This window comes from Budorcas taxicolor, chromosome 4 (assembly GCF_023091745.1).
Source record: "Budorcas taxicolor isolate Tak-1 chromosome 4, Takin1.1, whole genome shotgun sequence".
Taxonomy (NCBI): domain Eukaryota; kingdom Metazoa; phylum Chordata; class Mammalia; order Artiodactyla; family Bovidae; genus Budorcas; species Budorcas taxicolor.
The window spans coordinates 76,331,003-76,356,163 of NC_068913.1; the positions used below are offsets into that span (position 1 = coordinate 76,331,003).

Here is a 25,161-nt window from a genome sequence, read left to right on the forward strand (position 1 = left end):
GGCCCTCTGTGAAAAAAATAAAGATTAGATCTTTTCAACTTGTTTTAAAAAGTTAATTGCAAAATGAACTAAAACCCTAAATGTGAAACACTGTAAAAATCTTAGAAGAAAACATGGGAAGTTATCTCTATGATAACAGGGTGAAAAAAGATTTTTTTAAAAAACAGAAGAGCTTAAACTATTTATAAGATTATAAAAGATTATTAAATGTATCAATTACTGTAAAACAGAAATATCTGTGTGACAGAATGACAGAATCTGAATAAGATAACAATTTACAAATTGAGAGAAGATATTTATTCACCCCTCTGACTGATAAACAATTGGAATTCAGGCTCATAAAGAACTCTTAAATATCAAAAAGAAAATAACTCCGTAGAGTAGACAAAGAATAAGGTTTGCCAAGAAAATTCTTCAAAAATTTTGGAGAAAATCTCAAATTTAAAAAAAAAAAAAATTTTTTTTAAGACATTCAACCCCACTGCACTACAGAGGAAATGTAATTGCTCTGCAAATTAAGATAACAGTGAACTACTATTTCACATTTAATAGATCAAGGAAAAAAATCTATTTCTTATACATTGTATTCATATAACCACTTTGGGAAACAGTCTGGCAAGGTGAGTAGAACTCCATGTGGGTGTACCCTACAGGATTCTGGTGTCACAGGCAAAACACTTCTTTGTGGGAACAAGAGGACATGAACTAGAATGTTCATCTTAGCAGTTTGTACTAGTGAACAGATAAAACGTAATTTATAATGTTGATGTGGAAAACAGTTAAAACTGAGTGATCTAGATCTACTTGTAACCATGTGAATAATTTTAAAAGCATAATGTTGTTAATAAAAAAATAAATGACAAAAGATACATGCAATAATGATACATTTGAGTAAAATTTTAAAACACATACAGGAAATAGAGGAGGGGAATCGAAATCACATTTACTTCCCTAAAAAGGAAAACCCTGAAGTATGACAAAATTTTACCATCTCTTTAAACTTATATAGACAGAAATAATGTATAAATTTCTTGATGTAAACTAAACTATTAATATTTTCCTACAGATTCCTTCTTTAGTCATGGTAACAGTTTTCATGGTGCAGGTGGCCGTGGCAATAAGTTTGCCCAGATGCGTTACAGTTTAAGACTCTTGAGAGCCATGGTCTACCTTGAGAATGATACTATAAACAAGGATCTGTGTGAAAAGGGAGCAATTCAGCAACTAATAGGTAAAACATAACACGTTTCTGTCCTGATGAAAGTAGGATTTTTATAAATTAGAAATTTTGTTTGAAATGTTTTTCTATACATTTATTTTGTCCGATAGCTGACAAACTCCTGAATATTTCTTGATTTTTGTTTCATACTATTGGTATAAATTAGTTTGTCTTTACTGAAACATCATGATTACTTATCCTTTAAACATGTGTTTATTTAATTCGGATATGGTTTCATTTAGGATTATCTTTATCCTTTTTTTAATGGACTATTGTTATGTTTCATTCTTTTAGTAGTAAGATCACCACTTTTTGGCCAGACCTTTTGGAGTCATTTTAAAAGAGGAAAACATTACATTTTCCAGTGCATTTGACATACCAGAACACTGGTACACTGGTGTATTCAGAAATTTACATAGGCTTTCTGGTGTGAAATATCAGGATATCCTTAATTTTTAACTTAGATTTGACAATGCTAAGTCACTTTATCCCCAACATTCATACATGTGAGCTCAAAATTGAGCTCAAAATTGAGTTCTCAAAAAATTGAGAACCCCTAAAGTTAAAACTTTATGCCTTTTGTTATTAAAAAATAATAAATAGTTATCTGGCCCTAACCTTTCCTGACTTTGAGAAGTAAGAGTTATATTAGTCATACTCATGTTCAGTGACTACCACATGGGTAAGTGATATAATCTGCTGGATGTCAGTTAATTATAAATGCTTACTCAAAAACTTTCTTGTCCGTTAAGACAGGTGCCCACTCTTCCATCAGTAGTGGATTGGGGTGAAAGTGAAAGTCACTTAGTCATGTCCTACTCTTTGTGACCCCATGAACTATAGAGTCCATGAAATTCTCCAGGCCAGAACACTGGAGTGGGTAGCTGTTCCCTTCTCTAGGGGATCTTCCCAACCTAGGAACTGAACCCAGGTCTCCTGCATTGCAGACAGATTCTTTACCAGCTGAGCCACCAGGGAAGCCTGAATTGGGGTGGTACCCTCTAATAATATTATAAATAAAGAAAGTGAGGATATTGAAAAAAGGGGCTAGGCAAAAACATTCACGTTATTGATGAGTTTACTTAGGATAACCAAACCTGAAAGTAGATTTTATCTCTTCTGTGCACATTTCATTATGCAGAACTCAATGTTAGGGCCCCAGCCTACCAGGATGAATACAGTTTTCCATATATCCAGGAAGAAGTCTTAATCTTACCTGGGTGGCAAGTGGGGAAGGAAAAGCAAATAGCAAAGGTTTTTTTCTTCTTAGGACCTTATCCCTTTAACTTGAAAGAAGCTGATCTTTATTATGTGAGTTCCTAGTGGTAAGGCTCTTCTCTTACTGAGTCTAACAGAGGGCTCCATAGTAGTAATAAGCTCAACACATAGTAATTGCATTGTAAACACAAATGTTTATACACCTGTTGTCTAGGCACTGATGTCATAAATATGTATAGAGCAGAACTCCCAGGACCTTGCCTTAATGGAAACAAAAGGAAAGATATATGTCATAGAAAGATAGTATGAGTTACCCTGCACCATCAGTAAAGCACCTAGTGAGTAATACAGAGAGTAAATGGCACAAGGTAGTTTTCAAGGCTGGGCAATTCTTAACAGGAAACTTTATGAGTTAGGGTGTGAAGGTAAGGCTGTTTCAAGAGGGAAAAAGAGAAAGAAATGGTCTTTCACACAAGGGGACAGCATGAGCAAAGACATGAAGCCAAAATATACATGATGGTTGTTCAGAGAGAGTTTAAGTGGAGTCAAAGTTTTATGAAGATAAATACTATGAGATAAAGTTAAGTGTTTAGTCAGAGGCCAAGCTAGAAAGAGTTTTGAATGGCAGATAATAATAGAGTTTGAACTTCATCCACTTTAAGCACGGGGAGCTATCAGTAGTTTGGATTAGGGAAGTTATATATACAATGCTATTTTAGAAAGAGGAAATATGAAAGAATTATATCTAATGATTTAAAACAGGACACAGGGAGGGTAAATGTAGGGAGTTAAAGGATAAATATTAAGAAAATAATTCAGCATTAACATAACATTTATTACAGATAACAGGGAAAGTGACATACCCGTACACAGATAGGAAGAGGAGTTAATCTAGCAAAGAGAAGCAGACCTGAGGCAAGCCAAACTGGATTCCTAGAAGGTGTCCTAATAAGAGAACATAGGTCTTCTGTCCATGGCATACCTTTGCCCTGGCCTCCAGCACACTCAACTAGCCTTCCTAGACTCTGATCCTTTACCTGTAATTCGCCATAACAGGACCAAGAACTTTCCCTTCAGGGACAACTATGGAAATAGGCTATAGTTTCCATGGCCCTTTTACTTTGAAACATAGCTCTACACCTTGCTGTTAATACTAATTCCCTTTGATTCACTTTAAGTGAAGAAAAGTGACTTTTGTTCCTTATATAAAGTTTAAAGGAGAAGTCCTTTTCTGAAGCAAAATGTTCTTGTGAATGACATTCCATCAGTGTGACTATTTTCAAGTCTTTTAAAATTTTGATTGGAAGCAAGGGAGAACTTTTAAAGGACATAGGAATATTGCTGCCTAAGTTGTCAAAGATGCCTTCGGGTAGACATAATTAGACAACACAGAAAGAAGTAACAGAAATAGAAAACATACTTAGGGCACTCGTCCACCTTTACTTAAAGTTGACCCTGTTAATCATAAGGATAAGAAGAGATGAGGCAAGATAAGATCAGTATTTTGGTCATATTTTTGCAAAGGCATGTGTCTTTGCCTCATGAAATTGCATATTTTTAAACAGTTTTCTTTTCTTGATGAAGTGTCAGGTTGTAAAAGGCTGCTTTTAATGATATTCAATTAATTATGTACTAGAAATTCTATATATATATATCAGAATATTGATTGTATTGAGAGCTCAAAGAATCCATTTATCATCTGTCTACAGCTTCTAGGAAACCATGCAATGAAAATAACCCTTTTAAAAATAGTTCTAGTTGAAATTTTATAAGAATTTCAGAACAGTAATTGATCAAAATAAAAATGCAGTGTTCAATAACTTTACATTCTTTAACTTTCTTCAAATCAGGAATCTTTAAAAATACAATAAGCAAGTATAATGATAAGGAAGAGGCCATTCTTCTGGAAATTCAGTCTGATATTTTACTTATATTGTCTGGTCTTTGTGAACATCATATTCCTGGGAAGGTATGTATGCCTGTGAATCAAAGTTTTGTTCAGATCTTTCAATCACATAACATTAGGAACTATTTCTTAGTAAATGTCCATAAATGTTGGTGTTTTTTAATCTTACGAAGATTTAATATTCTTTTTATAATTAGAGTATAATTACATACAGTATATAGATCTTAAGTATATCATTCGATTTGACAAACGTCATGCATTTAACCAGTATCCTAATTAATATATAGAATTTTTTCTCTATATAATTCTTTCATGCTGCTTAGCAGCCATGCCCCTACTTGCGTCTAGGCAACCCACTGTTCTGGTTTCTATCTTCATAAATTAGTTTTGCCTATTCTTTAACTTTATATGAATAGAATCACATAATTATCTACCCTATTAGTTCTGGTTTTTGTCACCCAGCACCATGTTTCTGAAATATATCTATGTTGTTGCATATATCAATAATTCATTCCTTTTTATTGCTGAATAGTATTTCATTGTATACCAAAATTTGTTTCTCTATCCCTTGGTGATAAGCACTTGGGCTGATTCCATTTGGGACTACTATGTTTAAAGCTTTAATTAAGGTTGCTGCACTAGTCTTTTTGTGGGAAAAAAATGCTTTCATTTCTCTTTGGTAAATACCTGGGAGTGCAACTGATGAATCATAAGCTAGGTGTTATGTTTTGAAGTAACTGGCAAATAGTTCTCCAAAGTGGCTGTACCATTATAAATGCCATTTTGTGTTTCAATTGGGTTCATACCTAAAACTAAAAGTTAAAAAAGAGTTTAATTCCTTTTGATCTTTTTAATGCCTTAGAAAACTCTGAGTCTCAGAGATTAATAACTTATATAATAATACAGATTGGGAAAAGTAAAAATTAAAAATTATGAAGGCTTCAGTACAGTGATTTGAGGGAGAAGCCAAAAGAACAGTAAATACATACCCAGCTCCAAGCTTTTGTGAAACTTCTTATATTCTATCATCTTGTGTCTATGTTCTTCTAGAAAATACTCATAGTCTTGCTTACTGGGACCCAGACTAGAATAATAGGACTATAAGAAAGATACTTAGTATGGGACAAATATTAACTGGTAATAACTTTATATAAATTATTAAAAGTTTTAACTGCTATTGATTATTTCTCTCTTGGAAACATTAGAAAGTCTTCCGTAATAGAATTTTAACCCCTTAAATTAGTTGTTGCTATCTGGTACTTATCTGACATTATGTTAGACTACATTCACTACAGTGTGAAAAAAAAAAAAAGCCATGGGACAAGTCTTATGGGGTTTTTTTTTAAAGAAAGAGAAAGAGGAAAAATATAAATGGGCATTAAGTTGGCATATTGATTGGTATCCTCTCTTAAAAAATGACCAACTTTACAATAATTTGTCTTAAGTTCCTGAGAAAAGTGAGTAAAAATTAAAAAAACAAACCTGTATTACTGTACTATTTTCCTTGCTGAGATAATCCCATGGACAGAGGACTCTTGTGGGCTACAGTCCATAGGGTCACAAAGAGTTCATGACTGAGAAACTGAGCATGCCCATACACACTGTTTTCTTAACAATGTTGTATTTTCCTAGTTGAAAAGTTTTATGGGATAAGATGAAATGGGAAAGGAAATGAGTATTTGTTTATTTCAAGAAATAATTGTAAATAAATCTCTTAGGAAATTTTTGGAACTGGAGGAGTGGATATAATTCTTCATGTAATGAAAACAGACCCCAAGAAGTTACAGAGTGGATTAGGCTATAATGTACTTCTTTATAGTACACTAGACAGCATTTGGTGAGTATGGCTGTACCCACAGTAAAAGAAAATTACCTCTCTAGCTATGTATCCATATTCTTCCCTCAAAACTGCAGAAGAAAGACAAGCCTTTTTCTTTTCAATAGTCCAAAAATAATACTTACAAGTATACCTTGGAAAGTAGTCTTGTCCATCACTCAAATATAAAAACCATTCTTGTATCTAAACTTAGATCCTTATATTTGTGATTTGAATGCTTTCCATTTTGGCCTGGCCTGGGAAAACACAGAGCATCTACTGTTCCTCATATAGTATTCTTCATATCCTTTTGAAGGATATGAAGACTCTTGAATTCCTCATTCATCTTATCTTAAAGAGTTGAAAACCAATTCATTAGGTATTTCCTAGTCAATATTATTTCCAAAAAATTTAGCATTCCAAAGGGCAAATAATAAATAAACTGCTTTCTTAACATCAATTTATGAAATTTTGTCTTGGGGGAAATTACTTGAGTTTCATATATCATTAACACTTATACATTTCTTTTGTTCTGTTTGGGTGGAATTCATGAGAGCCACACCACACACATTTGTTTAAAAAAAAAAAAAACCCTCATGACTAGAGTGTATGTAGAATATTCTACCAATAACAGCAGAAAACACATTTTTAAATCACTGTAATATTGTGATTTATAATTTTAAAATTTATATTTGGTCCATTTCTAGTACAGAACTCCCCAAACTCTTGTAATTTCTTAATAAGAGCAATGGGAACATCTTTTATTACATTATTTGGTCTTTTATTTTTAGTTCCTATAATACTTTCAGAGTAATAAAGATGAAAGTAGTATCTTTCTTTATCCATAACAAGCCCCTTTCAACTACATCTGAATTTATAGTACTAAGGTGATTTTTGGAAAGCCCCTAGATAACCACAGGATGGGAGCCTGGTTGCCAGGGAAGTAACTATATAGTTACTTAAAGGTTGTAACTTTCAGCTCCACCCTCAACCTCCAAGGAGGGGAGAGAGACTGAAAATTGAGTTTAATCACCAATGGCCACTGATATTTCCTCATTTATACCTACACAATGAAGCCTCCATAAAAATCCTAAACTATGAGATTGAGGAACTTCCAGGTCAGTGAACATGTGGAGTTGCTGAGAGGGGCATGGAAGCTCCAGGCCCCTTCCCTATATACTTTGTCTTGTTCATCTCTTCCATCAGGCTGTCCCCACGTTATATTATTTTACAGTAAACTGGTAATCTAGTAAGTAAGCTATTTTCCTGAGTTCTGTGAGCTACCCTACATCTGATTGGTCAGAAGCACAGGTGACAACCTGGACTAGAATCTAACTTTGGGAGGAGGAAAGCAGCATAATCTTGTGGGACTGAGCTTTTAACCTGTGAGACTGGATGCTAACTCTAGGTAGTAGTTTCAGAATTGAATTGAATTGGAGGATACCCAGTTGATGTCCACTGTGAATTGAAGAATTGTTTGGTATAGAAAAAACCTACACATTTGGTGGCCATAAGTGAAGTATTTAGAGTATTTTTGAGAAGAGACACAGAGATTTTTGTTTGTTTGTTTTACAAGCACATGTGGCACATTCTCTAGGGTAAGTCATGTACAAGGTCACAAAACAAGCCTAGACAAATTTAAGAAAATGGAAATCATTCTTTTCTGACTACAACTGAGTTCAACTAGCAATTAATAACAAAAGGAAACCAGAAAAATCCACAAAAGCATGGAAATCAAACAACACACTTTAGTATAACCATTGGGTTGGAGACAAAAACAAAAAGGAAACTAGAAGATTTCTCAAGGCAAACTAAAGTAAAAACACAACATACCTAAATTACTAATAGAAATATACAATCTACCAAGACTGAATCAAGAAGAAATAGAAAGCCTGCACAGATCAGTAACAATAAAGAGATTGACTCCATAATCAAAAACCTCCCAACCAAAAAAGTCCAGGTCTGGAGAGCTTCGCATGTGATTTTTATCAAAAATTTAAGTAATACTAGTCCCTTTTTTGGCTTCCCTGGTGGCTCAGAGGTTAAAGCATCTGCCTCCAACGTGAGAGACCTGGGTTCGATCCCTGGGTCGGGAAGATCCCCTGGAGAAGGAAATGGTAACCCACTCCAGTATTCTTGCCTGGAGAATCCCATGGATGGAGAAGCCTGGTAGGCTACAGTCCACGGGGTCGCAAAGAGTCGGACACGACTGAGCAACTTCACCTCACCTCAGTCCCTTTTAAACTCTTCCAACAGATAGGAGAATAGAGAACACTTCAAAACTCATTTTATGAGGCCAGCATCAACATAATATCAAAACCAGATAAAGGCATCATTAAAAAAAGAGAGAACCAGGAGATCCCTGGCAGTCCAGGGGTTAGGACTCAGTGCTCTCACTGTCATGAATCTGGGTTCAGTCCCTGGTGGTAGAACTAATATCCTGCAAGTCAAGCAGTGTGGCCAAAGAAAGAACTACAAACCAATCCCTGATGAACATGGAAGCAAAAATGCTCTGGAAAATATTGGACTGCATCCAACAGCACATTAAAAGGATTATACACCATGACCAAGTGGGACTTATCCCTGGAAAACAAGAATAGTTCAATATATCCATATTAGTCAATGTGATACACCACATTAATGGAATGAAGGACAAAAATCACATAATTATTTCAATGTATGCAGAAAAAGCATTTGATAAAATTCAACACCCTTTGATGATTAAAAGCTCTCAGTAAATTAGGTAGGGAAGGAATTTACCTCAAACAATAAAAGCTCTATGAAATGGCCACAAGTAATATCACACTGAATGGTGAAAAGCCAAAAACTTTATCTCTAAGATCTGTACAAGGCAAGGATGCCCACTCTTACCACTTTTACTCAACATAGTACCATAAGTTCTACTCAGAGCAGTTAGGCAAGAAAAAGAAAAAAAACCATCCAAATCAGAAAAAAAGGGTAAAGTTTGCATCTGTTTGCAGATTGCTGCTGCTGCTAAGTCGCTTCAGTTGTGTCTGACTCTGTGTGACCCCAAAGACGGCAGCCCAACAGGCTCCCCCGTCCCTGGGACAAGAGCAGACAAGAGCAGATTACATGATCTTAATATGTAGAAAACACTAAAGACTCCACCAAAAGACTGTTAAAACTAATAAATGAATTCATTAAAGTTGCAGGATACAAAATTAACATACAAGACAATTGCATTTCTATATACTAGTAATGAACTATACAATAAAGAGGAAATTAGAAACAATCACATTTGTAATTTCTAAAAATAAAGTTCTTAGAAATCAACATAAACAAGAGGTGAAAGACATAGTGGTACAATCACTATGGCAAGCGATATGGAGGTTCCTCAAAAAATGAAAAATAGAACTACCATATGATCCAGTAATCTCCCTTCTGGGAATATATCCAAAAGAATTGAAATCAGTATCTTGAAAAGATAGCTGCATCCTGGGTTCTATGATGCATTGTTCACTGTGAATAATTATTCACTATTCACAATAGCAAAGATACAGAAACAACACTGATGTCCATCAGATTAATGAAGAAAATGTGTTATGTACATACAGTGAAATATTACTCAGCTTTAAAAAAGAAGGAAATCCTACCATTTGCAACAACATAGGATACATTATGCTAGTGAAATGTCATTCAGAGAAGGATATCTCTTATACATAATTTCTCTTAAACACAGCATCTAAAATAGTCAAAAGTGTAAAAGTAGATAATAGTATGTAGTATGATGGAGTATGTAGAATGATGGAGCGAGGGAGTCATGATGTGTTGTTCAATGGATATAAAGTTACAGTCATACAAGATTAGTAAGTTCCAGAGATGAGATCTGCAGTATAACACATTGCTCATACTGCTTTAGAATATAGTGGCTACAGTTAAGGTAAGATGTTGTGTACTTAAACATTTATTAAGTGAGTAGATGTCATATGTTCAATGGTCTTATTCTCCACCGCCCCCGAAAAAAACACCACCAACAAAAACACACAAAGGGATATAAGGAAACTTTAATAGGTGATGAATGTTTTTATTACCTGGATTGTTATGATAGCAACACAAGTATTTGCGTATGTCCAAACTCACCAAATTATATACAGAAACTATACACAGATTAAAAATTCCAATTATACTGCAATAAACATGGGGGTAGTAGGAAAACTCTGATGAATATTACTTTCCAAAGGATAAAGTAACTAGATTTATCCCCTGGAAATTCTCTCATTTTATACAGAGCTGGAATACTCAGCTCTCTTCCAGATAAACATGGGCAATGGGGCTAATCAATTATCTAGTTTCTTTTTTACTACAGAGAAGGATATAGTGATAACATGATAACCTGATCTTTAGTTTCAACAGCAAAGTCTTATTGACCAAGGTGCTGTATTAAGCATAGTAAAAAGTTCAGACATGAGTATTGAGTACCATCCTTGCTATATACCAATATATTGGGATTCAGTGGTTACTGCAGAAAATGACTTGATGTTTTATCCCTTTTTATTTGATATCTCATACTAAGATAAAGATAAATGACTTTATTTATCTGTGTCTTTCACTAGAGCACAAATACCTTTGTATACCTTCAAATACCTTTGTATAATAGATTAGTAATAAATAAGTTGGACATGAGTTTTAGCAAACTCTGGGAGATAGTAAAGGACAGGGAAGCCTGGTGTGCTGCAGTTGATGGGTTCACAAAGAGCTGGACACAACTTAGCGACTGAACAGCAGTAACAACAAAGTTCGGTGTTTAATTGGTAATACCAGGCATCAGATCTTTTTCCCTTTCTTAGAAACTTAAATAAGAGAAGTTCTCATCTATTCCTTTGCATCATGAAAGGACTTTAAATATTATCAAACACTTAGTTCTATTGAGGTATCATATTTCTCCTTCATTCTGTTTATATGATACATCACATTGTATTTCTTGAATAAGCCTGAACTGGTTATGGTGTATTATGTCTTTATTTTTTATGTTGCTGGATTCAATTAGCAAATATTTTTAGATTTGGGGAAGAGAATACCATGTTAATGTAAGTTTAATATTTCTTTTTTATTAATATTCCCTGAATAGTTTTGGAGTCTAGTTTATTTTAACCTCAGAAAACAAGTTTGGAAGTATTCCTTCATTTTATTTTCTCTAGAAAGAGTTTGCATAAGATTGTTTTTATATCTTTCTTAAGTAATTTGTGGAATTCACCAATTAAGTTGTCTATGCCTGGAGTTTTCTTTGTAGAAAGATGCTAAAGTATAGGTTTCATTTCTTTAATATGTATATATCTGTTAAGATTTTCATAGGTTCTGATGTCTTTTTATAGGGATTTAGTTATTTTGTCTAAATTTTTGTTATTTCCTGCTATGTGAGCATTTATAATATCCTCTTAGTATTTTTAATGTCTGTAGGATATAAAGTGATACTTTCTTTTCCTTTCTTGGTATTAGTCGTTTCTGCCTTCTCTCTTTTTTCTTGATGGGTTTCATCAGGGTTGATCGACATCAATATTATTAGTCTTTTTAAAGAATCAATTGTTGCGTCATTGTTTCTATGCTATTTTATTTTTCTATTTAATTAATTTTGTGGAATTTTTTTCATTCAGTTTTATCTTTTCTATTTCTTGAGATAGATGCTAAGATCATAGATTTTTCAACTGTTCTGCTCTAATATATCCATCTAAGGCTGTAAATTCTCCTGTGAAGTCAACAAGGCTCCATATGCTCTTATCATTAAATTCAAACTGTTTTCCAGTTTTCATTGTGATTTGCTTTTCAATCTTTAGGAAATTTAGAAATATATTATTTAATTTCTGAACAGAGAAGGATGTTCTATTTTTTTTCTCTTATTATTACAATAATGCTTTGAATTAAGGTGGCAAAAGACAGGCCATGATAGGCATGAGAGAGTTACTACCTCAAAAGTGGGAACAAAGTAAGTGTGACTCATACCCATAGGTGGTAAAACTTGAAAGCCCATGAGTGAAAGAGGCCAAGCTGATGGCCTTTATGTACCAATCCTCACATCTGCCACCACACACAACCACCATCACAAAACAGCCAGCAGAAACAGGTCTCTCTCTTTTTTTTCCCCAAGAGGGAGCCATGTTAAATAATTATCATATTATTATTGAATCATAGATAAATAAATAAATACCACATGAAATAGAAAAGAGATTTCGATTAACCCCAGCAGGCTTGCCATTCCTGGGAAGACTAGAGGGAGATTGGGCTCAATTTACCACCACCACCAGCAGCGGCTTGTTCAGCCCATGTCTGTTGCAACCCAGGAAAACAGTGAAAGGAGCCCTGGCAACAACTTCAGTCCCTCACTCGATGAGGCACTTCACAGCAGGCACTTCAGCAAATAATCTCATGCCAAGATAAGATGTAATTAAAAGCAATTTAAAAAAGCAAGTATTTCAGGTATGCCAGCACTGTAAAAGACAGTAAATGAATAAAGCTTGAAGAAATAGTTCATAGAGCAACCAGAGGAGACCTTAGGAATAATTAACATTGGGAAAGCAAAGGAGAACACTGCATCTACAGAAAATAGGCAGTAATGAAAAACAATTGGGATTAGTTTTTAAATAGTTGAAGTTAAACTACACTGGCAAAGTCTCTTCAAAGTTCAGTTTTTAAGCAAAGAAATAAACTGATTTGAGAGAATGAAGAAAAATATTCTTTGAAAAGATATTTTTGATAGAAATAAACTCACAAATTGAATTTACCAGTAAAGCCTTGTTATTACCTTCCTTTTTATTTAAGGTGCTGCATTTTGGGATGTTACCCCTCAGAGGATTACTTTCTTGAAAAAGAAGGCATTTTTCTCCTTTTGGATTTATTAGCAGTAAGTACAATAACTGTTTAACAAAAATTAAATATGTCTTTATTAGGTCTTTACAAACTGAGTATCACAGAACACTACTCTGTGATTAAATGTGCCTCCAAATAGAGTTTAAATGTTTGTTTTAAACAAAAATCCCTCTTGGAGTTCCATAATGTGCATTGGCATAATAAAGAGTCTGAAAATTCCTCCAGTGAAGAAATTGGTTTACTTAGATGAATGTTCCCAAACACATGACAGAAAGGAATTTGTTTTATGTGGATTTTTCCCCACAAAATTAAAGAAACAGCTAGACTACTTCAAAGTCAATAATCATTTACTAATTACTTCTAGCTTGACAAACAAGGAAAGATCAACATTAAAAAAAAAAAACATGTATGATTTGTAGGTAATGTGAAGACTAGTGTGTCATAGAATGATCCAGAAAGGCTGAGAATGGCAGACTCTCATTTATCCTTACAGTAATCCCCTCCTAGCCTCAATAAGTGGGTCCATAGTTAATATAAAGAAAAAGTATACTTTTGTTTCAGTAAAACTCTGAGAGATATTCTCATGCAGAGTTCTAGGTATGTCACTGCCTGTGATTGCCACCATTCTTGATATTATTAACAGAATAACAGACCTTTAACTTAGCAAAGATACTAAAGTTATTTGTGTCCTTTCATCTCTGTGAAAGAAAATTAGTTGACACTAAAGATGATAGCAAGCTCATTAGATATAAAACACTACAAACAAAAAATAAGTAAATAATAATTATAATAATAAAAATAACCCACCTTGAATGAGTCATAAGCAGAAACCCTTTGAAAGTTCAGAAAATTGAGCATAATACAGAGGATGTATGCATAGCTCTACTTAGGCAGTCCTAAATGACATTTATCTCACCATGTTCCTCTGACTAGAGTATGTCTAGAAGCACATGGTCAGTGTCAAGGAATTCTCAAAGCTACAAAATTAATTTGGCATATCTTCCTGGAATGTAGCTTCTACTTAATATTTGGAAGTGAGGAATGATATTATGTGTGTGTATATATATATACATATAAAGTAATTAAATTTTATTTTAACAATATATAGAAGACTTAAAAGACATTTCTTATTTATATTCATTCTCCTTCACCATTAGGGTTTCTGGATGGAAAGATACGAAGACTAGTAGGAGAAGCCATATAGTACAGTGACTGTGAGCACAGACTGGAATCAGTCTGATTGAGGCCTCCAGGAGTTGTTAGCTGTGTAACTTTGACAAATTATTTAACATCTCTGTTACCAATTTCTTCATCTATAAAATAGAGATAACAGTATTATCTACCTCATGCACTGTTGCTAGGATTGTATGAGTAGTTATGTGCATGTGTGTATACATTTACATGCAGTGGTTTGAATAATTCCTGACATATTTTTGCTGTGTTTTCTTGAATGTAATTATTAGGTTGTACTTAATGTAGATTAAACCAACCAAGCTAATTATAAATTACAAATAATTTTAATGAAGTTTCTATATAAACTTCAACCATTGACATTTGCCTCCCTCCTAATAGTGAAGTATGTCATAGTAGTTTTAGTTGTTAAGTCATATCTGACTCTTGTGACTCCATGGACCAGGCTCCTCTGTCCATGGGATTTCCCAGGCAAGAATACTGGTGTGGGTTGCTATTTTCTTCTCCAGGGAATCTTCCCAATCTAGGGATCGAACCCATATCTCCTATGTTGCAGGTGAATTCTTTACCACTGAGCCACCAGGGGTTCCCAAAGTGAAGTAGAGGAATAAAAAACTAACTTGATTGAGGATTGTGATTAATACAATCTGTTAAAATATTTATTCAGTGTGTAATAATAATTGCTCACAAACGTTAAATATTACTGAGAGTTTATACTATGTGACAGTGTGTGTGTGTATGTTAGTCACTCCATCGTGTCTGACTCTCTGCGACCCTATGGGCTGTAGCCCTCCAGTCTCCTCTGTCCATGGGATTCTCCAGGCAAGAATAATGGAGTGGGTTACCATGCCCTCCTCCAGGGGATCTTCCCAACCCAGTGATTGAACCCGTGTCTCCTGTAGCTCCTGGGAAACCCCATATAAGATAATAACTCTCTAAATTGCTGGGAGAAATGTCAATCACCTCAGATATGCAGATGACACCACCCTTACGGCAGAAAGTGAACAGGAGCTAAAAAGCCTCTTGATGAAAGTGAAAGAGGAGAGCGAAAAAGTTGGCTTAAAGCTCAACATTCAGAAAACGAAGATCATGGCATCCGGTCCCATCACTTCATGGGAAATAGATGGGGAAACAGTAGAAACAGTGTCAGACTTTATTTTGGGGGGCTCCAAAATCACTGCAGATGGTGACTGCAGCCATGAAATTAAAAGACGCTTACTCCTTGGAAGGAAAGTTATGACCAACCTAGATAGTATATTCAAAAGCAGAGACATTACTTTGCAGACTAAGGTCCGTCTAGTCAACGCTATGGTTTTTCCTGTGGTCATGTATGGATGTGAGAGTTGGACTGAGAAGAAGGCTGAGCGCCGAAGAATTGATGCTTTTGAAGTGTGGTGTTGGAGAAGACTCTTGAGAGTCCCTTGGACTGCAAGGAGATCCAACCAGTCCATTCTGAAGGAGATCAGCCCTGGGTGTTCTTTGGAAGGAATGATGCTAAAGCTGAAGCTCCAGTACTTTGGACACCTCATGCAAAGAGTTGACTCATTGGAAAAGACTCTGCTGCTGGGAGAGATTGGGTGCAGGAGGAGAAGGGGACAACTGAGGATGAGATGGCTGGATGGCATCACGGACTCGATGGACGTGAGTCTGAGTGAACTCCGGGAGTTGGTGATGGACAGGGAGGCCTGGCGTGCTGTGATTCATGGGGTCGTAAACAGTCAGACATGACTTAGCGACTGAACTGAACTGAACTGAAAGCAGGTAATATTATCCATAATTTAATTAAACAGGAAACTGATAATGTATGTAATTCAGACAACAGGTTACATGCTTCTTTTGCCATATTCTATTAGCAGTACACTGTAAGAGTTTCTCAACCAAAAATATTTCACACAGAAGCCATGATTGTATGGACACCTCTGCTCTATTTGGACTTCTCTATACCTAAATTTTAGTTTGCTGAAAACTATTTGTAGAAAAACAGGAAATATGCTTAATAAGATAATTTTTCTTAACTGCTGATATACTTTTTTATGGTTGCTGAGTTTCAAACTACAAGATTATACTTCATTTTGATTTATTTTCACATGTGACTGCCACTTGGAGTTACTATCAGTTAGTCTCTTAATATGGAGAAGGCAGTGGCACCCCACTCCAGTACTCTTGCCTGGAAAATCCCATGGACGGAGGAGCCTGGTAGGCTGCAGTCCATGGGGTCGCGAAGAGTCGGACACGACTCAGCGACTTCACTTTCACTTTTCCCTTTCATGCATTGGAGAAGGAAATGGCAATCCACTCCAGTGTTCTTGCCTGGAGAATCCCAGGGACGGGGGGAGCCTGGTGGGCTGCCGCCTATGGGGTTGCACAGAGTCAGACACGACTTAGCAGCAGCAGCAGCAGTCTCTTAATAATAATGAGGTTACAGCGAGGCTGAGTCTTAACAAACTTTAATAAACCAGGTAAATTAAAAAGATCCTATAATTACAGTCTTATGTATAGCACAAATGACCTTGCTCCACTTAATTTCTATATTTCTTTTTCATATTGAACTAAATCAATGACATTTTTGTTCAGGATGTGTTTATGACTACATCAGAATTATATTCAATCTTTTTATTTCTATTTTTTAAAAGTCCTTATTGTTTGAAAATGAACTTATTACGATCGTATCTATTTTAACAGGAGATGGTCACAAATCATACTTAGAGTCTTGATTTTATAAGGCAATCATTTAGGAAAAAACCTACTGATTAACACAAATATTTCTCTTTTAAAAGAGAATAATTCTTAAAATTTTTATTTTTTTATTTAAAAAATATTTATTTATTGCAACATTTTTCTTTCTCTGTTTCCTTGCAAAAGTTGAACCAAAAAAAATTCTGCAATCTAATACTTGGAATAATGGTTGAATTTTGTGATAATCCCAAAACTGCGTCTCATGTCAATGCTTGGCGAGGGAAGAAGGACCAGACAGCTGCTAGTCTTTTAATTAAATTGTGGAGAAAGGAAGAAAAAGAACTAGGAGTAAAACGTGATAAATATGGGAAGATTGTTGGTAAGTGTATTTGTAATTGTTTGTAGAAATAATTAGATCTGTATTTTTAAGAAGAGACATTAGGAAAGTATGGGGACTTCTACCTCTTTGTTTAAAGTTCTTTTCACAGGGGTCTGCAGATTGAAAGAAAACTAAGTAAATTAGTAGGTTCATGTTTTTATAGAATATTTTCAGGAAATGGTATTTGATTATATTCTTTAACTTGGAAAAAAAAACTTAACAGGACTTCCTAAAGCATTTTCTTTGGGTTATCTGTTTTTGTAAGTATATTCAGTAATATTTCATTTACCAATAAAATTTGAGATATAAGTAGAGTGCTTAAGAACAATTTTTACAGTATTTTGTACATTTCTGTTGATTCTCATTTATAGTTTACTTTTTATGTAAAGGAGGAAACTTTTCTAAATAAAAATAAATCAATGGTCATAAATTTAAATGACTAGACTCTAAATTAATGAAGTTTATAGTACCAGAATTTATATTTCATTTATCTATTCTATAGTGCTATATTACATTTTCTATACTTCTTATGATTCTTATTATAATTTTATGTGTTAGTATGGTTTATTTTTAAGTGAAAATACTTCCCCTTTAACTCCTGGTGATTTCTCTCTTCAATCCATTTTTATTATTTCTAACTTCTAACCCATAACATCATAAAATAGTTTTTATATTTATAGGATAACATACAGAAACCAAAAGCAAATAGGAGATTAAATCATTGTTAAACTGACATGTTCAGTTTCTGGATCTCAAAATTTGAAAAGTTTTTTATGTGAAAGTTTCATGTTTAAAAAAGTAATTTTGTAAAATTTTTATACTTTACATAAATAGTAAAAAATTAAATTTTTCCAACAGAATGGGGAAAAATTGCTGATTACTTATGTTTTTAAAAGAGTAATCATGTATCAGGCAGTACTATATTCTGTTAGTATATTTTATGATGTCTAGACTAAAATCTTAAAATTATTAATTTACTACAATTTTTATCTGTCCTTTCTATATTTTTATGATATCCAATGATTAGATACAAAGAAACCTCTATTTACTAGTTTTCAAGAAGAGCAAAAAATCATACCACTGCCTGCTAACTGCCCAACTATTGCAGTTATGGATGTTGCTGAGAATATCAGAGCAAAAATTTATGCTGTGTTGGGCAAACTAGGTAAGAAGTTACTTGTCAAATTCTAAAGAGCCTCTCTTTCTTTACTGAGTATTGTGAATTGATTTAACTTTGGAGTCCATTTTTCAAACATGATGAATAAAAGTCCCTTTATATAGACAAATGCATGTTCCATTGTTATCACAATGCAACCAGCTGCCCCCTTGAGCTCTGGATTTGGGGGAAGGCATCAGTATTTTTTAAGCTCCCAGGCAATTCCAGAGTACAGTCAGGATTAAAGACAGTTAGTTTAGATGATTAGACTTAAATACTAGAATTCTGAATCACCTGAGGACTTGACTTCGCTTCTTATCAAGAAAAAAGTCTTCACTCTTCAGACTGTAAAAGTACAGTATCATGGTCTGACCACAGCACAGAAAATGTTCCTCTTTGAATGACTACATAAGGATGACCTGGCAGAGGTTTGTTACAGGAGGAAGCCAGAAGTTCACAGAAGTAACATTTTCATAAGTCAGGATGAAATCAAAAGGACTAATTTGCATTTTTATGATAAATATATGCCTTTTAGAATTATTTGCTCAGTTAAAGTAATTCTCTCTTTATAAACTTTGTTTAGATTTTGAAAATTTACCTGGCTTATCTGCTGAAGATTTTGTCACTCTATGTATCGTACATAGATATCTTGATTTTAAAGTGAGTACCTTCTTAGACTTGTTATTAAAATCTAGTATGCAGGTCATCAGTTGGGAAAGATCTATTCATATTTGTGAGCAATAATCCACATACTATGTAGTTTTCATTTTTCATCTGATACTATTCAAGGAGCATACAGTTAATTTATTGAGTATTTCCATGGGACAAGATTTCATCCAATTTTTAGTTTATAGAGGAAGATAGACATTACTGATATAGAGGCCTAACAGAATCTTTAAAATATAATTTCTTCTCTTTAAAAGGGTATTTAGAGCTAGAATTGGGACTTCCCTGGTGGTGCAGTGGTTAAGAATCCACCTGCCAATGCAAGGGACACGGGTTTGATTCCTGGTCTGGGAAGATCCCACATGCCACAGGGCATCTAAGCCCAGTGCCACAACTACTGAGCCTGTGCTCTAGAGTGAGCCTGTGCTTTGCAACAGGAGAAGCCACTGCAATGAGAAGCCTGTGCACGGCAATGAAGAGTAGCCCTGGCTCTCAGCAACTAGAAAAAGCCCACACACGGCAACGAAGACTAAGTGCAGTCAAAAGTTTCAAAAATAATTTTTTTAAAAAAGAGCTAGAATTGAATGAATTATTACTTGTTAAAATAAATTATTAATACTTATTAAAGTATTGTTTTATCATTACTTTATTCAATGGTCAAATATCAATTAATAGTCCTGGGTTATTTACTTTGCTGGTTATATACTTTTTGGTAAATAAATGCCTTTGAACTTTTAGGAAAGCCTTTTCAAGTAAACATTCTCTTCTAATATTAGTACTATGTATTGAATGCTGTAAATGAATAAATCTCTATTTAAAAAGGGAAAACAAGGCTTAATTTTACCTGTATCCTGGATGCATTTTTTTCCTCTAAATTTAAACATACTCAAATGCAGTAATTTCCATATATCCCAGTATATGAGGTGGAGCTACAGCATGATGAAATCAATATATTAAGAGTTTTAGGTCAAGTATTACCTTAGCTAGAAGATGAGGGACAAGGCCCTATTTCTCATATGACTAGGTACCAGGATTCCAGAAATCTCCATCTTCACTGTTCTACAAATTCATTTTGACCCAGCCTTCAAACAGGGCTTTAGAAAGGAAAGCATCAGTACTTCAGGAGGATGAGAGTAAAGCAACAATTTGTGCAGCTGTGAAAACAGAGTGACTGTAAAGGAGAGGGCAGTGATGATGGCAATGAACTACACTTAGATAGTAGAGCCTTCTCTGTGAATACTTATCACTGAAAAACATTAGGTAAGTGATTCCTGAATACTCAAATGTAACTGTTGCCCCAAATCATTCCCAGAGCTACTTATTCCCAAAGAGTAAGTTAGGAAAAGCTGATTCAGTAAGTGTTAACTTTGGAATGATCACTCAAATACATTTTAGGTTACCTAAAAGTATATCATTTATTTTTGGTTAATTTAACTTTTTAAAACTTTGCTATAACAGATTGGAGAAATATGGAATGAAATATATGAAGAAATAAAATTAGAAAAGCTAAGACCAGTCACCACAGACAAAAAAATTTTGGAATCTATTACAGCAGCATCAGAAAATATTGGAAAGATGGTTGTTTCTCTGCAAAGTGAGATGATTGAAAGCCAAGCACGCCAAGATGTGCAAAATGAACAAAAAGTATATACAAAAGTAAGCCAAAATAATTTCTGTGTATAAACTAATTGAAATTATCCCTAAGGTATATTTGCCTTACTTGTGAATGCTTCAGCACTTAGAGTCATTTTGTGATTTTCTTTTATAGTTACTGTGTCTTTGTACAGACTGAAAGAGGACATGGAGTGAATAGCTTGAAATTCAATTACTGTACTCAATGCTGGTCTACGACATAATTTTATTTCTAAAGGCTTACATTTCCATTTTTAAAATGTCACAGTTTCAAAAATTGTGGTCTATTTAAGTGCACACATTTAGAAAATTCTGACAAACATTATCTCTGTGACTGTAAGGTTAACCTCAACGAGAAAGTCGGCCCTTGTCCCTCAGTCTGTGACAGGCCCTCAGTAGTTTGCCAACCACAGGCACATCTCCTCACCTCAGTGCCAAATCACATGCTGTGAGCACTCTGTACATGTGCTCTCTGACTTTAGCTAGTCGGAAAAAGCCTGTTGGGAAAATATGAGCCATTTTTCCCCAAAGCTTTACACAGGTGAGAAACAACACACCTGAAGTTTTTGAGCAAATAGGTTAAGTGACTAAGTGAACTTGTCCACCAATGCAGAGATGATATAGACTCCCCATTGCTGCTTGGTGATCCTTTATGACTAAAGTTAAATATTTAGAACTCTTTAAGGTGATTTCCAAAGTGTTTTGCTATTGCCTGCTGGTTTCACTTATACTGTTAAATGTTTGTATCTTCAGTCTAGTGGAACTTAGCATCCACTTATAAATTCTGCTCCATCTTAGATACCTCCCTTCTTAAAAGTTTTATTTGTTGGAGAGTTTTTATTGCAAGGATACTGCCATTTAAGCCATTCCTTTGATCTTTAGTGCCCTGATGGAAGTTCTGCTTCTCATTAGTTATATTGAGTGGCAGTATTCTGCTGTGTGGACTAGCTATTGCTGATTTGCTGATTATTGTTGATTTGTTATCATGGCTCTGACCCCACTTATTTTTTTAGCAGTTGTTTAATTAAATACTCTTAAGTTCATAATTTAAGCTTAATAATATACTATATACCAACCAAGGGCATGTGTTTTCTGATTATATATTTAGTGGAGAGTCTGTTGAGAACCGCAGTCTTTGTAGCTTGTCAGTAGTATTTCCCAGACTGTAACTCCACAACAAACTCAGCACTCTCACAAAATTGCTTATCTTGCTGAAGTCATAAATTAGAAGAAGCTCTACCAATATAATCATGCCTAAACTATTATCAGTGGCAGCAGAAATCTCTTTACTTTCTCCTGTGGATTTGCTGTTGGGTCATTTATGTAACTTGCTCTGGATTACACTCTGTTTTTGCAAGTGATACTTATTTAAAACAGTCTTGCTTAGAATGATTATTGTTATTCTCATATTTTATATTTTTATAACAACAGTTTTTCATTACATTTCATGGGAAGCAGTTCAAACCTTGGCCACATTGTGAGGAAAGGATTTTTTTGTTTGTTTGTTTTAAGACTTTTGTTATTTAAGTTGTTAAACTCTAATCTTTTTGCTAGTTGGCCTTAAAATTTATGTTGGCAAAAACTAGCTCTTTCGTCAAAATAGAGGTATTCAAGCCCTTTGGCATCCTTTCATAGAAACGAACTCTTAATTATCTTTCTCATTTCAGATACAAGCCACACACAAACAAAGAGAATTGGCTAATAAATCATGGGGAAATTTCTTGGCCAGAACATCAAATGCTAAAACTTTAAAGGTAGGATTTTTTAAATATTATAATAACCACAAAAACCAGCCAACTCTGACATAATTTTTCAGGGAAATATTCATTCACCTTTTTCTGTTGCTCTTTCTGTGGGATATCAACACTGTTGATCCTCATTTGCAGTTTAAGATGATAACTGAAACTAAGCGTTTTTCACAGTTTCAGAAGATACCACTCTGAGTTTCATTTGGCTTAGCAGGGTGAAACAAGGATGGTGTTCCTGGTTTGCATAAAAGAGATGAGAGTTAGTCAGGAATAAGCAGGAGTGTGCCCCTGCTTTCCATTCTGAACCTTCTTATTCACTGATTCTTTCTGTAAGAAGCAGAGTGAAGGACACAAAAAACAACTGTCCATATTGCCCTCTCAATCAAAGATGTTTTCCCTGTGACCACCACAAGAAACATTATACTAAAGCTTAAATAGGAATTTGAGAAAATGTGATAACCTGCTTCAGCAATAAGCTTGAAAGTAATCTAAAAAGTTTATAATGCTAATTGTTCACTTGAAATATCTAAGAACACCATGAAGTGAAGCCACTCAGTCATGTCTGACTCTTTGCGACCCCATGGACTGTAGCCCACCAGGCTCCTCCATCCATGGGATTCTCCAGGCAAGAATACTGGAGTGGGTTGCCATTTCCTTCTCCAGGGGATCTTCCCGACCCAGGGATCAAACCCTGGTCTCTCACATTGCAGGCAGACGCTTTAACCTCTGAGCCACCAGAGGAGTCCCAAAATCTCATTACTTTTTTCTATTTCTGCTTGGGATACACTTTTACATAATGTGATAATTTTTCCTCTAAATATGAAATCATTAAATGATATATTAGCCCACAAAAATAGTGGAACCATATTAAGATAGCAAAACCAAAATTAACAACAAGCTTATTCAAGATACCATGTCTCCCCCTTCTCATGAAAAGTTCTTCCCAGTGTTATTTACAAAATAGCCCCATAACTACCTGTACTTCTAAGGAAGAGTTTATAAAACCCTTCCACACAGATTAGTTGTTACCTAGCATTTCACCTGTTCTAGTGCCTCAACTATTGAATTTGAAGGTAACTGCAGCAAATTGTATAGTTTGCATTATTCTGAATTCTTAAAACATTTAAGTGTACTGGATTAGTATTTGTACAAAATAATTTGAAAACATTCATCATCTATTGTAAATTTAGTAGTTTGTTCAACCATGTGCAAAAAGTTGAGCCTGATTTTCTTAGGAACTACTTTATCCCTTGGTCATATATTGCCAGTATCTCTGGAAATCTCAGTAACATTTTTAGTTGTTTCCTGCAGTGTGCAAAGGATATAACTTGCTAATAACTATTTTCTTATCCTAAATGAATAAATGCTGGATCTAGTGCTAATAAATTATATATGCAAATATATTTTGTATACTTCTTTGTAAGTACCATAGTTAATGCTTTAATAACAATTTTATTTTCTTTTTAATTCAAAAATCTTCAGAAAGCAAAAAGACTTCAAGAGAAAGCTATAGAATCCTCTAGATATGGTGAAAGACCACCAAATGCAATATTTCACAGGACAGATATTAAAGGCCTTAACGCAACGGTAAGATTTTTTTTTCTCCATAACTTTTCTTAATAGATAATGAATTTAGTTCCCAAAGAATGTTATTTCCATGAGGTTTTGTCTCATACTTTTTCTATTTGCTGTTAAAATGCCAAGTAGGTAAGGCATATTTATCCCTGCCCTTACCTGGTGCTGGTTTAGACCAGACCTAGCCCTCCAGGATTCCCAAGAAACTGCTGTAAACACTAGTCAAAGTAGGTCTCTACATCTCATTGACAGGAAGTATGCAGTGCCTCCTTTGCTTGGTAAATAGATCCATGCCATATCCCAGTGTTCTTGGTGTCCCCTTCTGGAAATAATTTGGCCCTGAATCCAAAGGGCCCAAAGCCCTGATTTTTCCATTATTACACACTGCCTCCTAGTTACTATATACATTTTGTGTCTTTTCCAAAGTTAGCTAAAGGATGAATAGATTTTCCTCTTAGTGAAAATTTTTATAAATGGACTCTTAAATGTTTAATTTTGCTTTTATAGGTGCCCTCTGGTGGGGTAGTAACAGTGGAAAGCACTCCTGCCCGATTAGTGGGAGGACCTCTGGCTGATACAGATATTGCTCTTAAGAAACTGCCTATTCGAGGAGGAGCCTTACAGAAGGTGAAAGCAGTAAAAACTGTGGATGAGCCAAAGAAGGGTGATCCCACATAAAATAAAGGATTTTTGAAATAAATTCCACTTATAATTTTTAGCTAAATATCTTTATATATAAATGTAAAGCAAACATTTTAGAATAAATATTTTAGTAAAATACTATTAAAAATAAAAGTAAGGACATATAATGTATTTTTATTGAAAATATCAACATATACTGTGAGAAGAGTTATCATCAATTTCTTTCTAAAGATTATAGTCCTCTTAACTGAAAATTGTAAAACATATTGTATCAGTTAAGACTCTTTCAACTGATGTGAACAGCTCCAACTGGTTTGAGCCAAAAAGCAAAACCAAAAAAAAAAAAAACACACAACAAAAATAAAATATAAAACTAATTAAAACTACAGGCATTGTTGGATCCAAGAACCAAAACTCTATGAGTAGGATCTTCTCTTTTCCTAGAAACTCCTGAATTATATTCTCCCAGGTTGATATCCAGTAGGAAAGAGTGCATGCCTACCTCTCAACAGTCT

At 34.5% G+C, this 25,161-nt stretch overlaps 1 protein-coding gene across 1 annotated transcript in view; it reads left to right on the forward strand.

Moving 5' to 3' along the window:
* Nucleotides 1-24,682, forward strand: part of CFAP69 (cilia and flagella associated protein 69) — a 58,770-nt gene extending 34,088 nt beyond the window's left edge. The window contains exons 13-23 of the mRNA XM_052639025.1: nt 1,067-1,231; nt 4,288-4,406; nt 6,062-6,180; nt 12,934-13,015; nt 17,035-17,227; nt 18,255-18,392; nt 18,967-19,043; nt 20,508-20,705; nt 22,349-22,435; nt 23,912-24,016; nt 24,512-24,682. Of these exons, the coding sequence (XP_052494985.1) occupies nt 1,067-1,231; nt 4,288-4,406; nt 6,062-6,180; nt 12,934-13,015; nt 17,035-17,227; nt 18,255-18,392; nt 18,967-19,043; nt 20,508-20,705; nt 22,349-22,435; nt 23,912-24,016; nt 24,512-24,682 (1,454 nt within the window). The remainder of the gene's footprint in view (nt 1-1,066; nt 1,232-4,287; nt 4,407-6,061; nt 6,181-12,933; nt 13,016-17,034; nt 17,228-18,254; nt 18,393-18,966; nt 19,044-20,507; nt 20,706-22,348; nt 22,436-23,911; nt 24,017-24,511) is intronic.
* Nucleotides 24,683-25,161: the final 479 nt, after the last annotated feature.